Source organism: Tiliqua scincoides, chromosome 1 (genome assembly GCF_035046505.1).
Source record: "Tiliqua scincoides isolate rTilSci1 chromosome 1, rTilSci1.hap2, whole genome shotgun sequence".
NCBI classification, from domain to species: domain Eukaryota; kingdom Metazoa; phylum Chordata; class Lepidosauria; order Squamata; family Scincidae; genus Tiliqua; species Tiliqua scincoides.
In genome coordinates, this window is record NC_089821.1 from 253,897,788 (window position 1) to 253,916,784 (window position 18,997).

General features: G+C 43.2%; 1 protein-coding gene across 1 annotated transcript in view; it reads left to right on the forward strand.

Moving 5' to 3' along the window:
* USH2A (usherin) overlaps nt 1–18,997 on the forward strand; it is a 567,365-nt gene that overhangs the window by 394,466 nt on the left and 153,902 nt on the right. Inside the window, exons 46-47 of the mRNA XM_066623430.1 lie at nt 2,039–2,151; nt 12,240–12,438. Of these exons, the coding sequence (XP_066479527.1) occupies nt 2,039–2,151; nt 12,240–12,438 (312 nt within the window). The remainder of the gene's footprint in view (nt 1–2,038; nt 2,152–12,239; nt 12,439–18,997) is intronic.

Consider the following 18,997-nt stretch of genomic DNA (forward strand, 5'->3'; position numbering starts at 1 on the left):
CACACACACGTAAGCATATATCAGCGTGTCAATGCAATACATGTGTGAGAGAATCATGTGCCGACACAACTAGATTTGTACTGTATTTATAAATCATGGTATGCGTAAGTGCAATGGGCCTACAAGCAATGTTAATTTTTGTGCATGCATTTATTTTTATGGCTGGACAATATATTTATGTGGTTTCCTTGACTTTAAGAATATCAAAACTCCATTTCCTCTGATCTTGTGGTACTGAACCTACAATATGTATTACAAAGAGGCAAAGATCCTACTCTGACTCATTAAAACAAAATTGCAATTGTTTTAGAAACATCAGGCATGCATAATACATCAACCCATAGAAATAATGATATTGCATTCGTTAGCCTTTTATCATCTTTTCCCTCCTCCCTTCTTTTTGTGGAACAAGCTGATCTCAGCCAAGAAATTCTAGTCTTTTAAAAAATACTATTAATATTTAAAACCTTTCTTTTTTTTCCCTTTTCACCCTCTCCCCATTTTCCTTTCGCCTTAGGATCCTCCAAAATCTATATATTGTTTCCAGGAGCTATGAATCTAAGCTTAAGGAAAAGCTTAAACTATTTTTTAACCTAATTGAATTGCATTTTCCTCTTTTTTCCCAAAGTGTATTCCTTTAATTGCAACTTTCCCACTTTGCTTGTCTCACTCGGACTCAGCTTAGTTTGGATTATGTATGGGCAAATTGTAACAGTAATCATGTATACTTTGTCCTAAAATTTGCATCCAGTTACAACGTGCCATAAATAAACGTCACCTGGAGGCACACTATAATAGATTTCTATGTTCCAACCCCTTTGCAGCAGCAAGCCCCCCCATCCATGAATACACATATGACTTTCCCATTTCTACATGGACACACATTTGTCTTTTTTCAGCAGGAATGCAAATTCCAAGCACTATCACACTTTTGGGGCCTCCATATTAATTTACCATAGGTTCGGTATGTGACTTACAATATTAATTGGTTTGTTGTTCAGCTTCTCCTGTCTCAGCACCAACGTTTATGGCACTGGATTAGAAGGTAACAACCAAAAATTTAACTGAAACCCATTTTTAAAAAGAAAAAAATCTTGCCTTTCATGCTACATTTGCCCTGACCCAGCTCCTTATATTATCTAGATTTTGAGTCTTTCTTCCTGTTTATCATCATGTGTAGACATCTGTCTGTTGTACTTCGTGTATTGAATGACCTCCTTGTTGCTAATGTAAAGGTGACATTATTAGTCTTTCTCGGGATCTATTTAAAGTATTTCTAAGAACTGAGGGAATTATATTTTGTTTCTCATCTTCAGAGTTCATCAAACATTAATACATTGCTGTGAAAGCAAATTATTCCCTTTTAAAAAAAAGAAAAGAAAGGAAGTAGATTCAAAAAAGTAGTATGAATTAAGTCAGAGAAGTACCCAAATCCTAAACCTATTGCTTTGGAATACATTGCTGAGTTGAATCAGATGAATTTTTCAGCTAGTCCAACCTTTCACGTGGTCTCTTACCCATCCACTATCTCTGTTCCTCCTCTAACATACCTGCATATCTATGCAGGTGAGTCACATGTGAATATAGCTAATACACATAAAATTCAGCAAGTATATGTCAAAATCACATGATCAGGTTCCCCAGATTCCTGGTTCAGCAAGACTCCTGGTACAAAAGCTACAAAACATTTCTATTGGTAGTGTTTTCTGTGTCATGTATAGCCCAGCCATTTAAGAACAAGCAAATGAATTACATTAGTTGTTGTGGTATACAAAAGCTAGACTAGCACGTCACAAAGGATGATGATGCTTTATCTACTTTGCCTAGAATTCACAGCATAGCAAAATACATTTACTCCAGGAAATCTTTTGGATCATTATCTGAAGAGTTTGCAATAAGTAACAGCATTTACCAAAAACATTCATTGTAGTAGATGTCCCCACCACCATTTTTAATTCACTGGTGCAGGTGTGGACTTCTACTTTGACTTCAGTTATGTAGTAAGTAGTTAAAAGTTTCATTTTTGCTTCAATTCTAGGTTGAAGTGTGCACACTGTATGCTTGTACAAGGAGTAATGGAACCCAAATCACAACTGTGGAAGATGAGCCAAAGGAGTTATCAGCACCACAGATTCATGTCCTGGGTCCAAGGTATTAAAGTCTCTTTAGTTAAGAACCAGTGGTAAGGATAGATAGAATTATTTTGTGTTATTCAGGTTACCATACAGTTGATGTTTGCACAATGCTCTTAAAGAGGAAACTACTCCGCAATGAACATATGAAGCTGCCTTCTGCTGAGTCAGGCTATTAATCTGTCTAGTCCAGTGCTGTTTCTTTCCCATTTCTGTTACCTGAGATCCAGAAATTGGAGATGTCAAGATTTGAACCTGAGATTGTGTGCATGCAAAATATGCACACAATATGTGTGTGCACAATAAAATATGTGTGCATGCATGTTTCTTTCCCATTCCTATTACCTGAGATCCAGAAATTGGAGATGTCAAGATTTGAACCTGAGATTGTGTGCATGCAAAATATGTTCTACCATGGAACTATGAGCCTTCCTGGTCATTGACATCAGTGACCCTTCAACATGCTTGCAGGCATTAGATCAGGGGTATCAAACTTGTTTCACACCGAGGGCCAAATGGCATCCATGATGCCTACTGAGGGCTGGAAGTGATGTCGTTAGGCAGAAAGTATTGTCATTAAACAGGTCATAACCAAAAATAAGCACTTTTTCTCACTTAGGAATTCATTAGCTGCAAATGACAGAAGAGAAAATACATGATCTTTATCATATGTCAAGATATGTCCCAATTTTTGTGTGGGCTGTCCTTTCAGCAGTAACACCTCAGCACTGCTCTGCAGCTGAGAGCCTGAGGGCCGGATAAAAAGCTTCCACGGGCCGCATCCAGCCCCCGGGCCTTATGTTTAACATCCCTGCATTTCTTCAGGCTGATTGTGAGTCCAAAATCTTGGCAGGCCTTGCTAAAACAATCCATGAGCTGCTGGAGTTCTTTGGCAGAGTGGGTTGCGACAGCTGCATCGTCGGCAAAGAGGAAGTCACGCAGACATTTCAGCTGGACTTTGGACTTTGCTCTCAGTCTGGAGAGGTTGAAGAGCTTTCCATCTGATCTGGTCCGGAGATAGATGCCTTCTGTTGCAGTTCCAAAGGCCTGCTTCAGCAGGACAGCGAAGAAAATCCTAAACAAGTTTGGTGCAAGAACACAGCCCTGCTTCACTCTGCTTCGGATGTCAAAGGGGTCTGATGTGGAGCCATCGAAGACCACAGTGCCCTTCATGTCCTTGTGGAAAGATCTGATGATGCTGAGGAGCCTGGGTGGACATCCGATCTTGGGGAGAATCTTGAAGAGGCCGTCTCTGCTGACCAGGTCGAAAGCCTTCGTGAGATCTATGAAGGCTATAAAGAGTGGCTGTCATTGTTCCCTGCATTTCTCCTGCAGTTGTCTAAGGGAGAATACTATATCAGTGGTGGACCTGTTGGCTCGGAATCCACACTGTGATTCTGGATAAATGCTTTCTGCAAGTACTGGAGCCTCTTTAGTGCAACTCGGGCAAACAATTTTCCTACAACGCTAAGGAGAGAGATGCCACGGTAGTTGTTGCAGTCACCCCTGTCGTCTTTGTTCTTGTACAGCATGATGATGTTTGCATCCCTCATGTCTTGAGGTACTTCACCTTCTCTCCAGCAGAGACAAAGGATTTCATGCAGCTCAGTGACGATGATCTCTTTGCAGCACTTTAGGACTTTAGCAGGGCTGCTGTCTTTTCCTGGTGCCTTGCCAAAGGCAAGGGAGTCCAGGGCCACGTGAAGTTCTTCTAGGGTTGGTTCACTGTCAAGCTCCTCCAGCACAGGCAGGCACTCAGTGTTGTTCAGCGCTTCTTCGGTGACTACATTTTCTCTGGAATATAGCTCAGAGTAATGCTGCACCCAGCGTTCCATCTGCTGCACCCGATCCTGGATGACCTCGCCTGTGGCAGACTTCAGAGGGGCAATTTTCTTCTGCGTTGGACCTAGGGCCTGCTTGATACCGTCATACATCCCCTTGATGTTGCCCGTGTCAGCTGCTATCTGTATCTGGGAGCAGAGCTGGAGCCAGTAGTCGTTAGCACATCTCCTGGCAGTCTGCTGGACTTTGCTGCGAGCAGCTCGGAGGACCTGCAGGTTGCGCTCACTGGGACAGGCCTTGTATGCTGCTTGAGCTCTCCTCTTTTCCTCAATGACTGGTGTCAACTCCTCAGAGTGGGCTTCAAACCAGTCTGCCGTCTTGTTGGTCTTCTTGCCAAATATGGACAAGGCATTGTTGTAATGGCATTCTTGAAATGTTCTCATCTGTTGGATGCGTTTGCGTTGGCCGGGCCTGGAAGAGATTCCTCAAGCACTCATGCAAATTCCTCCACTTTTCTCTGATCCCGGGTCCTGCTGGTATCATTGTGAGGTCTTCCTTCCTTTTTCGTGTGGTACAGTCGCTTTGTTCGCAGTTTCACTCTGCTGCACACCAGGGAGTGGTCAGTATCGCAGGCAGCACCCTGATAGCTGTGTGTGATCTAGATGCTGGGAAGGCTGGAGCGTCTGGTGAGAATCAGGTCGAGCTGGTGCCAGTGCTTTGATCTTGGGTGTCTCCAAGAGACTCTATGTTGGGGCTTCGTGTTGAAGAATGTGTTGCTGACACAGAGACCGTGATGACAGCAAAACTCTAGCAGGCGTTGGCCATTTTCATTCATTTTCCCAGTGCCGAACTGACCTAAGCAAGTGGGCCACGAACTGTTATCAGCACCAACTCTAGCATTGAAATCGCAGAGGATGAACAATGGCTCTTTTACGGGGATCTTCTTGATAGTGGTGGCCAGGTCATCATAGAATTTGTCTTTGGCTTCTGCTGGAGATGACAGAGTCGGTGCATAAGCACTGATGAGAGTGACAGGTCCTGCTGATGACTGGAGCTGCAGGGACAAAATTCTTTCACTTTCCACAGTAGGTGAGATGATTGATTCCAGCAGGGTATTTCTGACTGCAAAGCCAACACCATGTTCCCTGGTTTCGTTTGGTGGTTTTCCCTACCAGAAAAATGAGAAACTTCTCTCCTTGACAGATCCGGAATCTGGCAGCCTCGTCTCTTGAAGGGCGACGATATCCATGCAGTCTGCTCAGCTCCATGTCGATGACAGCTGTTTTGCGTGCGTCGTCTATTTCTTGCAGGTCATCAGAGAAGCCAGGTGTCATTGTCCTTACGTTCCAGGTGCCCAGCTTTAGGGCAGGAGTTTTCTGTTTTCTGTTGCATGGTACAGAGTTGTCGATCCGCTTGTCGGTTTTCACCCTAAACCCCACGCGCCTCGTGAGGTTAACGGACCGTGGCGAGGCAACACCGTACTGGCTGGGGACTGCCCAGCTTAAGGCTACCCAATGAGATGCAATGATCTCTCCCACCGTCAGAAGCAGCCCCTGGCGCCATGCTCTATGCCAATCGAGTGAAGACTTATAACCGGTAAACTGCTGCTTCCCGTGTTGTGCCGATGCCGTATGGCGAAGTTGGAGTGTCCTCTCCAGTGCGCGAAGCCTGGGTAAAGAAGGTATGGAGGATAGGCTGTTACCCATGCAGCAAATCCCCCCTCTCCACGTCGCTGGAATGGTCCAACGGAAAGGCAGAAGCCAATACGGTTGGTTCCAGCGGCGTCGCAGGAGTTGCCAGAGTGTGACTGTGTACAGCCACGAACTGCCTCAGGGACTCTGGCTCCTGATTTTGCCTCGAGGTTGACTCCTGAAGCCTTTTCTACAACTGGATGTAGCCACAAGGCAGTGGAGGTTTGAGGTCAGAGTTTCCTTCTCTCAGATGAGCTGCCTTCCCAGGCTGACGAGTCCCATCTACCTGGTGGCTGTTTGGTCGCCTCTTATGACATGTACAGCCAAACTGAGAGCCTGTTCTTATCCCCAGCCCCCAGGGGATGACGCAGGAGTGGAGGAGCAGAAAGGGAAATTGTGGGGAATACCCACATACCCATAACCCCCTCTCTTCCCCCTCCCCCCTCTGCAATCCTCCATTTGCCTCAACCCTGCTCTCCCTCTGCAATTCCCAGATACCCATAACCCCCTCTCTTCCCCCTTCCACCTCTGCATACCTCTGGGAATTGCAGAGGGAGAGCAGCACCCCAAATATACCCAGGAATTTGTGTAACGTTTAAGGAAGCAAAATGTGTGTTGGCTTGTAGAATTGATGCTGTAGCCCTTTGGCATAGCTAAGGCCTTGGATCTTTCAAGGTAAAGTGGAGTTGCTGGGGGCATCCATAGGCCTCCCTGCTCCAAGAACTTGCTGTTAACAAGATCATCATTAACTGGCATGTTCTGTCTGAAAATAGTTTACTGTTGTTTTTTTTTAATTTAGATTTTTATCCCACTGTTTGGCCTCTGGTGAGGTCTCCAAGGCAACATGCATCAAAAGTCCACAAATACAGTAACATGAAATCAGAAGCTCTTGTTTCTTTTGTGTCTTTCTCCTCCTCACAGGTAATTGTGCCCCATGACCACTGTAAGGGGAGGAAAAGTGACAGGTGGAGGTGGAAATGGTGGTTTGCTAGCCTCTCCCGCCCCCCCACTATTGATGATCAAGAATCTGGCTCAAAATCTGAATGGGGTATCTTCAGCACTTACTGCTCGAGTATAGCAGCTCATATGTTACATGTTTGCATGGTGTGTCAGTATGGTGATGACTCCTAGGGCCAAAACAACATTGTGGGGAAGAGCAGGTACACATGTGAAATCCCTGTTCAGTGCAGCCCCGCTTTAAACCCCTTGTGAATTTCAGCTCTACACTCAAGGAACACCTTGGGAGCTACTACAGCAGCAAGGGACTGGGGGGCCTGGCAGAGATATTGTTTGATTTGAGTGCTTAGCTTTTGATAGTTTTTTTTTTCCTAGCAGAAATTACATCACATAGAATTGCATGTACATTAGGTCAGGAATACTTGTACAAACTAGCAAAACTGTGATATCTTCATTGAAACCCAGACCTTGTGCATCTCTACTGTACTTGCACATCGGTGCATTTTTGATCTTGTATTCCTTCCTTCATCTTTCTGTACGCAGCTTTTTTTTTTTCCTTTTCAAAACAGGTGCCGGACTGGAAGAACAGCTGAGTGGTGACAAATACAGTCATTCTTTTCCTAAAAAGATCCATGAGTGCCAACATTTCCAAAAGAGAGTCTATAACTAACGGGCATCCAATGCCAAGACATTTATCAAAATTATAGCAACAATGAAATAGTTAGTCTCTTGAATGCATGTTATTGTTGATGGGATTTTATTACACTCCTGGCAGAGATTGGTACTTACTCTGTTTCTTGTGAGGTAGAGACATCTCTTTTAAATAACTAAAAATCTAACATCTAAATCTTCAGAAGTATGCCAGCCAAATGGATATACTGCTTTGGTTTTTCAAAGGGGCTTTCATTTGCTCTTTATACCTCTTGTGTGTGAATTCTGCATTTGTCTGTGCAAAATATAATTGCTAGGTGAAATTAAGCTTGCTATTTTTCTGTCACGTAAACAGATCTAGTCAAAGCTTGTTTGATGATAAGAACTCAATTCGGGAGCCCATCTTTCCCCCTTGGCTTTCACTGATGTATGCTTTTGTCTGTAGCATGGCAAACACTTATGCATGTCGCTGCTATTATATACAAACTAAAAATGTCACAACACATGAATGCAAAGAGATCAGAACTATCTTCCAGATTTTATACTCTGCTCAGCAAGGAACAGACTTTCTCCATTTCCTTTCCTTACATGTCATATTATCATCAGCTGTTCTTATATCCCAAAAGAATACTAACTACTGATCGATTGCCCGGACATGTCTGGCTGTGGCCTACAAGTGCCCCGGGTAGTTCATTTATTTGCCACGGTGGATTTGCTAGAGTGGAATTTAATCAATAGCTAATTCATTAATTCTGGTCCTCGAGTATGTCGGGACTGAGCAGTATAAAAATGGCTGGCTGGCTTCAACTTTGATTGAAATATGACAAACACTACAGCTGACAGCTTCAGAAGGTGCTGGCCTGCATATGAATTTTTCTTATTTATCCTCCATCAAGGAAAAAGTTCAAGGGGAAACTAACAGATTATATAAGCAAGAGGGCATTTTAATACATATATGCCAATGGGGAATTGGTATGATTTCTAGAGGCTAGCCACTTGGGAGAACAGCAGTATGAGATACATTCAGTGGCTTGTTTTCTTCAGTGGGCAGGAGGTCTGGTCTAGAAGGTAGAGCCTCCGTCTGCCTGAAGATAACATCCACAAGATCGCCAGTTCGAGGCCACCGGCACCGTGCAACCTTGGAGCAGCTGACAAGCTGAAGCCGAGCCATTCCATCTGCTCTGAGCCTGGGAGGATGGAGGCCAGAATGTGAAGCCAGATCGGAATGAAACACCTTGAATGTAGTCGTTCTTGAAAGAAAGAACCTCCTTTGAAATTAATAAAGCCTGCCTATGTAAACCGCCTTGAATAAAGTCTTGAATAAAGACCAAGAAAGGCGGTATATAAATACCTGTTATTATTAAAAAAAAATTCCTGTTATTTTACTGGAACTACTGGAACTCTTCTGCTTCTGAATTTGTTTTTCTGTTTGTTGGATAAGCAGGCAGAATGACATTCAGAGGAATATCACAGAATGCTATAGTCACTGATCACAAACAGTTAGTTTAAAATGGACTTTCTAATGTATGGCATGTCAAACCTATACACTATGTGACCTATCAAGCTCTTTGCACTCCCAAAACCATGTAATCAACAGGTTTTTGCCATACCATCTGCTTCTATAGACCCCAGGAGGCAGCAAAATTAGTTTTATAGAATCCCTTGCTAGTTTAAGCATTTGCTATCCATGGAATGAGCCAGTGAGGGGCTTACTATGAATATGTGCAGTAGCCCCTTCCCCCTTTAATGATGCATAAGCACTAGGCCTGCCTCTGCCTTTCCTGAGTTCATTCCAATGCTATAATCAAGTGATCAAACTATCTCTGTGTTTAGTGCTTGTTGCAACAGATAAATGCTGAATGTGGGCAAGGTAAGGACAGGGCTGCAAGTACACCCGTAAAAAGTCCCACATGCATTCACTCTGCACAGGACAGCAAATGCCTAAAAAGGGCTCCTGTGGGCTTTCATTCATAACTGATGGGTTTGTTCTGGTTCCTGGAATCACAAGTTCTGCCGGCGTGGGATAAGTTAACATTAACTGTTAACGGGCAGCTCAGTTCTAATGGTGGCAGCACCACTGGGTGCAGTGGCACCAAAATGGCTACTACTCCAGTCAGCAGCACTGCTGGAGGTCTCCTCGGGGAAGGGAACCTCTTCCCCATGGAAAACCCCACAATGGGACTTCTCAAGTCTTTGCCAGATATTTTGAGACCCTCCATGTCAGGCTTTGCAGCCTGACACAGGGGATAGGATCTGGCCAAGCTGGGCTTTGGGGATCCCACCCCCACTTGCTCCCTAATGCTTCCCCTTACCGCCTCAAACTTTACCGCCACCCAGAGTGCTTCCTTTGCTCTGGGCGGCATCCGTCCAGCACTGGGCTGGCACCTGCACTCCCTGCACAGAGGTTGCCATAAATGTGCTTTACGGCATGTTTATGACACCCAGTGCCAGTGGTATGCTTGTACCACTGGCGCTGAAGAGCTCAGGATTGGGCTCTTGCCATCATGCACAAGTCAAAATGGTCCAGGGGATTAGTGTTGGGCTTGTATCAGAGGGACCTTGGTTCAAATGGATGAAACACAGATTCCAAAAGCCCTATACTGTAGTATAGTAATAGCGATACCTATATGTCATCCTCCACCATTTCCATTTCTTTAAAAGGTTTATTTCTCACCTTTCAAACCACCAGTTTCCCAAGGCAGTTAGCAATCATTTGAACTTGCTGCTGCCATAAATACAAATGTGTTTTTTTCCCCTGTGAAGATAGGAAGATCTCAATCTCTAAAGCACATGCACGCACCCACACACATGGGTGTTTGTGAACATACATTCTGTGATCATGAGTTGTAAGAATAACCACCAAATTAATGGAAACTTATACGTTATACCAGACCTGCAGAACTTGTGTTTCCGGGAGCCAAAACACACCCAAAAATGTAAGTGGAAAAACAACTGGGGTTTTTTTGGGGGGGGATGTCAGCATAAACGAACAGGATAGATATTGGCTTCCTGTAGTCTGTATCCTATGCTCTGTGGTAGGAATGTGCAGGGGGTGGCAGAGGTGCCATTTTCTGCTCTTTTCCATGGTTTCTTATGGTGTTACTCCTACCTGTGCCAGATCTCTTGAAGGTGTAGCATTTTTCTAGCATTGGGTGTACGTCCACTGTCTGAAGAAAGGTTAGGAAAGGGTGTACGTCGACTCCTCCTTGTCACTCCCACATCCCTCCAACATCACATCCCAGTCTTCTCCCTGTTTTGACCTCTTTGCCAGCAGAGTTGCGTTGTTGTCCATAATATCCAAGCTACATAATGATGGTGTTTTTCCAGTGTCGCGCTGTCATCCACTGGCAGGGCTGTTGTAGCCCCAGAATTTACGGTATGGAGATACAGTGGCATATCTCAAGGATACGATTGGGCCTTTAAGGTCTTTCTTTCTGTATTGTTTTACATGTTTGTCAGTAATGTCATTCATAAGTAAGGATTTTTTCCCCTTCAGCTGAGTATGCAGTGAATATAAAATAGGCATCTACAGAGCGTGGCATTAATTCAGCAAGTCAAATGAAGACTTCAGAATAATAATGGTGACTCTACAAGTAACCTGTGAAGTTATAACTTCACAGGTGACATTAATTCTTTCTCTACAGGTTGTTATTATTGTGGATTCCTCAGTTTATACCTCGAGGTAGTGAAATAATAGTTCACTGTGTTACTTTTAGTCTGTAAAAATGTCAAAGTTTATCTGAGCTGCTTCTGTCTGAACGTAACTCTCTACATTTTAAATGAATGCTAATTTATAATGTCACTACATATTCTGACAGTGACCATGTAAAAAGCTATAGAGTTTTCTAAAACTTATATTGGAAATCGCACACAGGATGCTGCTGAGCCAAAGTTAAGCACTGTTAAGTTCTACTCCTTCAATGGGAGAGATTTGAGCATATGCTCATCCCATTGAACCAACAGGAGCTTGACACTCACCGACCCCTGTTGTAGTCTGATTATTATGGACCTGTGTAGCTGGTGGGTACGTAGATGTACCTAATAGCTGAAAATGTCTTCTAATCGTAGCTAACCTTCTGGGGCAAATACTCATAGCAAGCTGGGAGACAAGGAATTGGTAATAAACAGAAAAGGCAAAGAGTTAGTTCCCTCTTTTCACAGATTGTAGTCCCAATCAAGATTCTGTTCCACAACTGGTATTTTTAAAATAAGAAAGAAAAATTGGGCTATAAGGCAGCTTCATATGATCATATACAATATATTCATATGTATCCCAATGAAATTTTTTATTTTCTGTGTGTGACTGCTTTAAATTCTGGCGCTTTAGTTCTCTAGTTCTTTATAGTCTGGCCAGTTTTTTTCCCCCCATAAGGCAATTTTAAGGGAAAATTGGCTTGTAATCTAAACCTTGTGCATAATGAACATAAGTTCTTCTCTTCACAGTGTGCAAAGTTAGGATGCAACCTTCTGCATGATTCACTGAATCATTTCATAGATGTGTTTACAAAGGATCTCACTGACATGCATGGGGAAAAAAATGAGGACAAGGAAAAAAAACTATAGGGGTTTTCATTCTCTAATTTTGAAATTCACCAGCTTCAATTTCCATCCACAATATATTTTTTTTTCCTTCTCACATCACAGAACTCAGAGCTACGTTGGCACACATTCACCCCCAAAAGAGTTATGTTTGTGGAAACTGAAAACAATTGTGAAAAATTATTGTAATCATACTGGAGTTTTCATTTTGGCTAAATTTTAGAATCTTTCTTCAACATACGTCAAGGTCTACTGCATGTCATGGTCTTCATCTCCACCCTTCTGCCAAAGAATGAATCATATTTTTAGTGTTACATAATGATCAATCGCAAGAAGAGATCCTTAATTCTGGCATGTTCAATTTTCCATTCCATTGCAACAAAGTTAAAAGGATACCTGTAATGAATTTGATTTTTAGGAGAAGATGAACTAGAAATTTATATGTGATATGAGTTGTCCTGCACATTAATGTTTCTTGTTGCTGTAGATCCCTTCAAATTAACTGGGCATCACCAGGCCAGCCTAATGGCATTATCTTAGGATATGATCTGTTGCGTAAAGCTCGACGATGGTGTGCTGTGGCTCAGCAACTATCCATTCAGCAGAGTGGAGGGGCATGTCTATCCTTGGAATGTGATATCAGTGAAAACATCTGTGGAGGCCTGTGCTATAATCCACAGCTTAAGGTAACATACAATGTCATGCTTGTTTTTATCTTTAACGAACTAAACAGTTCAGAACTTGGGTATCTAAAGGAATGCCTTCTCCTATGTGAACTTGCCTAAGGATCTACTTCAGAGGTGTAGCTACTACAGACATGCTCTTTCTTCCAGTGGTACCCAGACTATGGAATATACTTCCTAGCTATATTCATTAGAAGCTAATTTTTTGATGCTGATTTAAACATTTTCTGTTCACTCAAGTTTTTGATAGCACCTGACTCATGTTTAGTTTTCTGCCATTTGCTTCTCCTCATTCATTAATCAGTTTGAGACTTTTCTCCACTGTCAGATTTTCAAATTTTCTTTTAACTATTTTAGAATGTTATTTGGTGAACAGCTTTCAGCTAGGTGAAGCTATTGTGTAGCTAATAGTTCTTCAGCCTTGGGGTCAGGACCCTATTGGGGTCACGAAGCCTCTGTTGTGGGGTTGTGGCAACTTAGGAAAATAAAATAGTTTGAAGACCACTGGACTAGAGCACCACCATGTAAAGGGGGAGGCATCCGGTGTGCCCGTCCAGGTACAAGGAGATTATGCCCCAGCCCTGCTCAGGTTCTTAGCAATTTTGCTAAAATAGCTTTAACTAGTGCCAGGTTTCATGGTAACTTTTTCTGGTCTCTCAAATAAGTATATCTGGTTAGAGTGAACAGTGCTGAGAGGGCATTACAAGGGCAGGGAGTGGGCGGTGATGGGGTGGGGGGGATAGGGTCCTGGGAGGGGGTGCAGGATTGATAGTGGGGTCCCCAGTCTCATTATTTATTTATTCATATATTTGGGATTGTGGCATGAAAAAAAGTTGAAGACAAGTGTAGCTTATTTATTGTGTATGTGTGTATTGTAACATTGCTTTATTAAATTAATACCTTCTAGTATAGTAGTTGAGCTGTGAACTGGAGGTTTCTGGGCAATCTACTAATTTGTCAGACCTCCAGCTATAAAGTAGGGATAATATTGCCCTACCTGATAGGATGCTGAATTGGTGCAATTTTCTGAATGAGATGTTGATGCTAGCATACCATTGCTTAGGTCCAATTTACAAAATGAAGCAGAAAAACGTGGTAAAGCAGACTGTACCACCTCAGAGAGGGGGTGCCATTTTTGACTTCTATTGTTTTTGAAATTATCTTATGTATAAAACTAATACACTAAAATGTAGGTATGCTGAAAGACAAAAATTGTTGTGTTAGCTTTTCATTTTTGTTTGATTTGTTTTCTTTTTTGTTTAATTCCTTTTTTGTTCAATTTTATTTTGTTTTTAATTTTCATTTGTTCTTACAAAATACAATAAGATGCATAATTATGCTTAAAACAATAGCTTCAGATGGTGCTCCTTCACTTTGTTGCCTCCTTGTGGCTCCATACTATTTCCCATATGCCCCAAGACACAATGTCGCAAAGACATATGGGTAAAAAACGAGGCCTTCACAATTGCACAAATGAGCCTCTGATGAAAGCTACTGTTTCAGGTAATACATCTTATTACATTTTTAAAAAACACAAAAATGAAAGGCAGCGAATGCCATTTCAAAAATATTTCCTGGGCACATTCTTTCTGGAATTAATGGAATGTGGTATGAATTGGATCAGATAAATTTGTTATGAAAATGAATGCACATGCCTTTCAAAGAAGAAAGTTCTAGATCAGTCGACCCAGATGCAAGGGAGGACCCCAGGATGCAGGTCTCTTGTTGTCTTGTGTGCTCCCTGGGGCATCTGGTGGGCCACTGTGAGATGTAGGAAGCTGGACTAGATGGGCCTTTGGCCTGATACAGCAGGACTCTTCTTATGTTCACCCCCTGCTGTGCTCGTGTTCTGAAGACAGGAAATGATACTCCATCCCCTGGAGTTTAAAGTAGCACAGTCTGCTCTACCAATACAGGACTCTAGTACCTAATTCTCTAGCATCCCTCATAATATTGCACTGGGTTTACTGATTCTCTGCTCTTCTGTATCAGTCTAGTACTGTGACTTCATCGTAGCTGGCTGTTTCTAGACGCACATTAATTTCTAGCAGTATTATGGTACATATATTTATTTGAAAGCTGACAATAAAAAGCTTGAGGAGATGCTTATGAAGCTTCCTGTTATGCATTTGAGCCTTATCATTTATCATAATCTGCATGGCAAATATTAGTTTATTGGGATGATTAGACGCCTTTTTGAAAACTTGATTGATTGAATGATTTGATGTTGCTTTACAGCTAATCCATTTAGTTTCCACTACAAGGGGGTGGTTGTTTACGTGACAGTGATGAGCAACTTTGAATATGGGCCTAGCGTGATTTGTCAGAAATATTTTAAAATTATGGTCATTTGCAGATTAATGGTCTTATTAGTTGCAGTTTAGGAGTTGGATCAATAGTGTAGCCGGAGAGTGGGAGTCTGTACACAGCTTTTATTGACAAATGAGGTGGAAAACTCTTAGTTTGAAGGTAAGATTTAATGTAATGAAATAATGTCCCTATTTGTCAACAGCATCATCACACATGCAATGACAGTGTGTATTCATGAGATTCGCTGTCAGACAAGACAGCAATTAGGAAAGTGAGTTATTTGAATGATTCACATCAAAATATAAATTATGGCAGCTGACACAGCTTTAGCTTCATGTTGCGTTTAGCATTCGTGCAGTTTAGCCCTTTCCTGGTACCCTCTGGTTTCACTGACAATATAAATATACATTGCTGGCACAATCCTATTCTAGACTAGCACCAGTGCAGCGACCATTGCACCAATCTAGGGTGTCACAAAAGCACTGTGAAGCACTCCGCGACACCGGATGTGTAAGCAGTGCTAGTGGGAAGGCCTGTGCTACTCCACTGGTGCTGAATTAAAAAGTAGTGCCGGATGGAGCAGGTAAGCTTCCGCCAGCCAGTGTAGGGGTAGAGGGAGGGTGGGGAGGGGAGATAGGATTGAGAGAAGGAGGATATGGGGCAAATTGGGCCCAGAAAGTGGGCAGGATTGGCTGCACTGATACACACCGAATCCTATTTCCCTTCCCAGGCTTGAAAGCCCAATGTGGGGCTTCTTGGATTGCGCCAGTCATTTTGCATATGCAGATCCAGGTAGCCAAATTGTGCAGGCTGGGGCTTTACCTGGGGTAAGTGGAAAAGCCCTTACGTGCCTAAACATGCCCATTTCTGATGAACTTGATAACAGCAAACTCCTGGGACAGGAAGGCCTTGTTCAATGGTTCTCAAACCCTGTAGCACTGGGACACACTTTTTAAAATGACACTCTCTTGGAACCCACCAAACATTACGATACCAAAACTTTAAATCAAAAAGAAGTTTCACCTTACCAGCTGCTCAAGCTTCTGTTTTTATCCCTTTTTACTATGGGGTGGAACCCCATACGAGGACATCTACAAGGATACAAGGACATCTGCAAGAGGGATCTGAAGGCCTTAGGGATGGACCTCAACAAGTGGGAAACCCTGGCCTCTGAGCGGCCCGCTTGGAGGCAGGCTGTGCAGCATGGCCTTTCCCAGTTTGAAGAGACACTTTGCCAACAGTCTGAGGCAAAGAGGCAAAGAAGGAAGGCCCATAGCCAGGGAGACAGACCAGGGACAGACTGCACTTGCTCCCAGTGTGGAAGGGATTGTCACTCTCAGATTGGCCTTTTCAGCCACACTAGATGCTGTTCCAGAACCACCTTTCAGAGCGCGATACCATAGTCTTTCGAGACTGAAGGTTGTCAATACAATATAAAGAACAGCCCCACTGGGTCAGGCCATAGGCCCATCTAGTCCAGCTTCCTGTATCTCACAGTGGCCCACCAAATGCCCCAGGGAGCACACCAGATAACAAGAGACCTCATTCTGGTGCCTTCCCTTGCATCTGGCATTCTGACATAGCCCATTTCTAAAATCAGGAGGTTGCACATGCACATCATGGCTTGTAACCTGTAATGGATTTTTCCTCCAGAAACTTGTCCAATTCCCTTTTAAAGGCGTTCAGGCTAGACGCCATCACCACATCCTGTGGCAAGGAGTTCCACAGACCAACCACATGCTGAGTACATAAATATTTTCTTTTGTCTGTCCTAACTCTCCCAACACTCAATTTTAGTGGATGTCCCCCGGTTCTCGTGTTATGTGAGAGTGTAAAGAGCATCTCTCTATCCACGCTGTCCTTCCCGTGCTTAATTTTGTATCCCATGCTTAATCATGTCCCCCTCAGGCACCTCTTTTCTAGGCTGAAGAGGCCCAAACGCCGTAGCCTTTCCTCATAAGGAAGGTGCCCCAGCCCAGTAATCATCTTAGTTGCTCTCTTTTGCACTTTTTCCATTTCCACCATGTACTTAAACACACAGCTGCGTTTCAGCTGAGGTCTGAAATCTTCTCTTTTAACCTCTATCTGACTTAATTCCTCAGTCAGGAGGGGCTGTTCGGGCAGTGGTATCTGCCCGAGGTCTTCTGCTGTGAAGACAGATGCAAAGAATGTAACCCAAGGTTAGGTGAGTTTCCATAGAACCATAGAATATAGAAACTATTGAGTTTCCATAGAACTCAATACATTTTTCTTGTAAGATATTGACGTCAGTTTCATGATCCACCAGCAATCAGGTTGCGACCCACTGAGGGGTCCTGACTCACAAATTGCAAACACTACTGTAGAGTGTTCTGATTTAAATGAAGAGAGTGGAAGCAAATCTATGAACTTGGTGTCTAACTCTAAAAAGTTGTGACTATTAAAATGCTATTAATTAATAAATAAGCATAACTAACCCTAAACCATAATTCACACAGTGCAAAGACATACCCCCTCAAAAAAGTGACACAAAGAAATGCAAAAATGATGCAAAGGGAGTTTTAAGAGCAACCAAATACACTTTATCAGTGAAAGTCACCAAAAGAAACCAATTAATATTCTGGGTGATAAACATCTGATATGACATCCTCCTGTGGAAAGGTCAGTCAAAAATGTAACATTCACCTTCTGTTTCCACCAAGATAAAGTTTTCAGATCTTGAAATATAAATATTTGTCCTGCATTGTAATCCAGAACCTTATATGGTAAAAACAACCATTTTCAGCTATAGTCCTTGGAAACGTAGGTCCCCTCACCTCCGGTGTGTACCTTCAAAGTTGGCCAGAAAGGAACACATGAGGGAACCTAAGGAAGTGGATAAAATAGTATTATTTTATTATTTTTGCTCTTTGTGTGTATGCGCATGTGTCTTTTGGTACGTAGGTTTAGTACTCCTGAAAGTCATGTTTGAGACTGATGCCCTTCATTTATCCGCTCAGCTAATGTAACATAGCGACACAATGTCAGTGTCTCCCAGTTGACTGTTGTAGTTCAGTATCAAATCAGAGGAACTTTTTAATGTTTGGGAGAGTTTTAATATGGAGAATGCTGTCTCCATGATGCCTCCCTCTACTGCAGGGCTTTTCAAACTGGGCCGTTGCAATGCCCCAACCTGAGGGCCCTGGCCACTTTCCCCTTAAGGGGGGAGGCAGCGACACGATCCCCAGGATTGCATCGCTAAGGGGGCTTCAGGGACTGGCTTTTACTTACCAGTTCCTGCAAAAGCCTTCTGGGGGTGTGGGAAGCCCTGCACAACTTTCTGTAGGGCTCCCCGAAGCTTAAAATGCTAACGTGGAGCGATCACACTCCCAGTTTTGCAGAGGCAGGGTGCAATCGCCCCACTTTCTCTTTCTAAGCCTCGGGGAGCCCTGCAGGTGGTTGCGTAGGACTCTTCATACCCCTGGGAGGTTGCAGTAGGGACAGGTAAGTAAATGCCAGTCCCTGCAGCTCCCTTAGCCTCCCCCCCCCTTGCATGGACTTGCTGGGTTCAAACTCTTCTAGAGAGTTTGAGAACAGCTGTTCTATTGGTTCCAATCCCTGTTACACAAGCATATAATCTGTGAAAGCAGCCAGTACTCTTTCTCAGGAGCCTTTTCCTCCTACTATTAGTCAATGTGTATCAGTGAAGAGATAACAGTAGTGATGGGTACTGGTTACTGACTCAGAGCCAGGGTAGGGCTTAATCAGAATTATAGGTTGAGCAGGGCTGGCCTTTTAATGCGATGAGAATGGCGATCATTTCAGGCACAGGAGCAGAAGCAAGCATTGCCACAGCAGCTAATTTCAGTACCCATCACTGCAGCCTCTCTGCACCTGTCTGGGTGCCCCCTCACTCTCTCTCCCCTTTCTCAGACACTAGGGGTTGTTGGTGCCCTGCAGGTTCCCAGAGAAGCCCATCTTCTAAAGCAGGGGTGTCCAAAGTTTTTGGCAGGAGGGCCACATCCTCTTCCTGACACTGTGTCGGGGGCTGGGGAAAAAAAAGAATTAATTTACATTTAAAATGTGAAAAAATTTACATAAGTTTACATAAATGAATATATTAAAGATGAACTTATATGAATGAATGAAGGTCTTGCAATAGCTCAAGGCCTATAAAAGGCCTTGCACAAAGCAAGGCTGGCCTTTCCTTTGCTGCCACTACAGTATCACAGACGTGAAACAACAAGCATTGGAGGGAGCCCTCATCCCACAGCTCACACGAGAGGTCAAACAG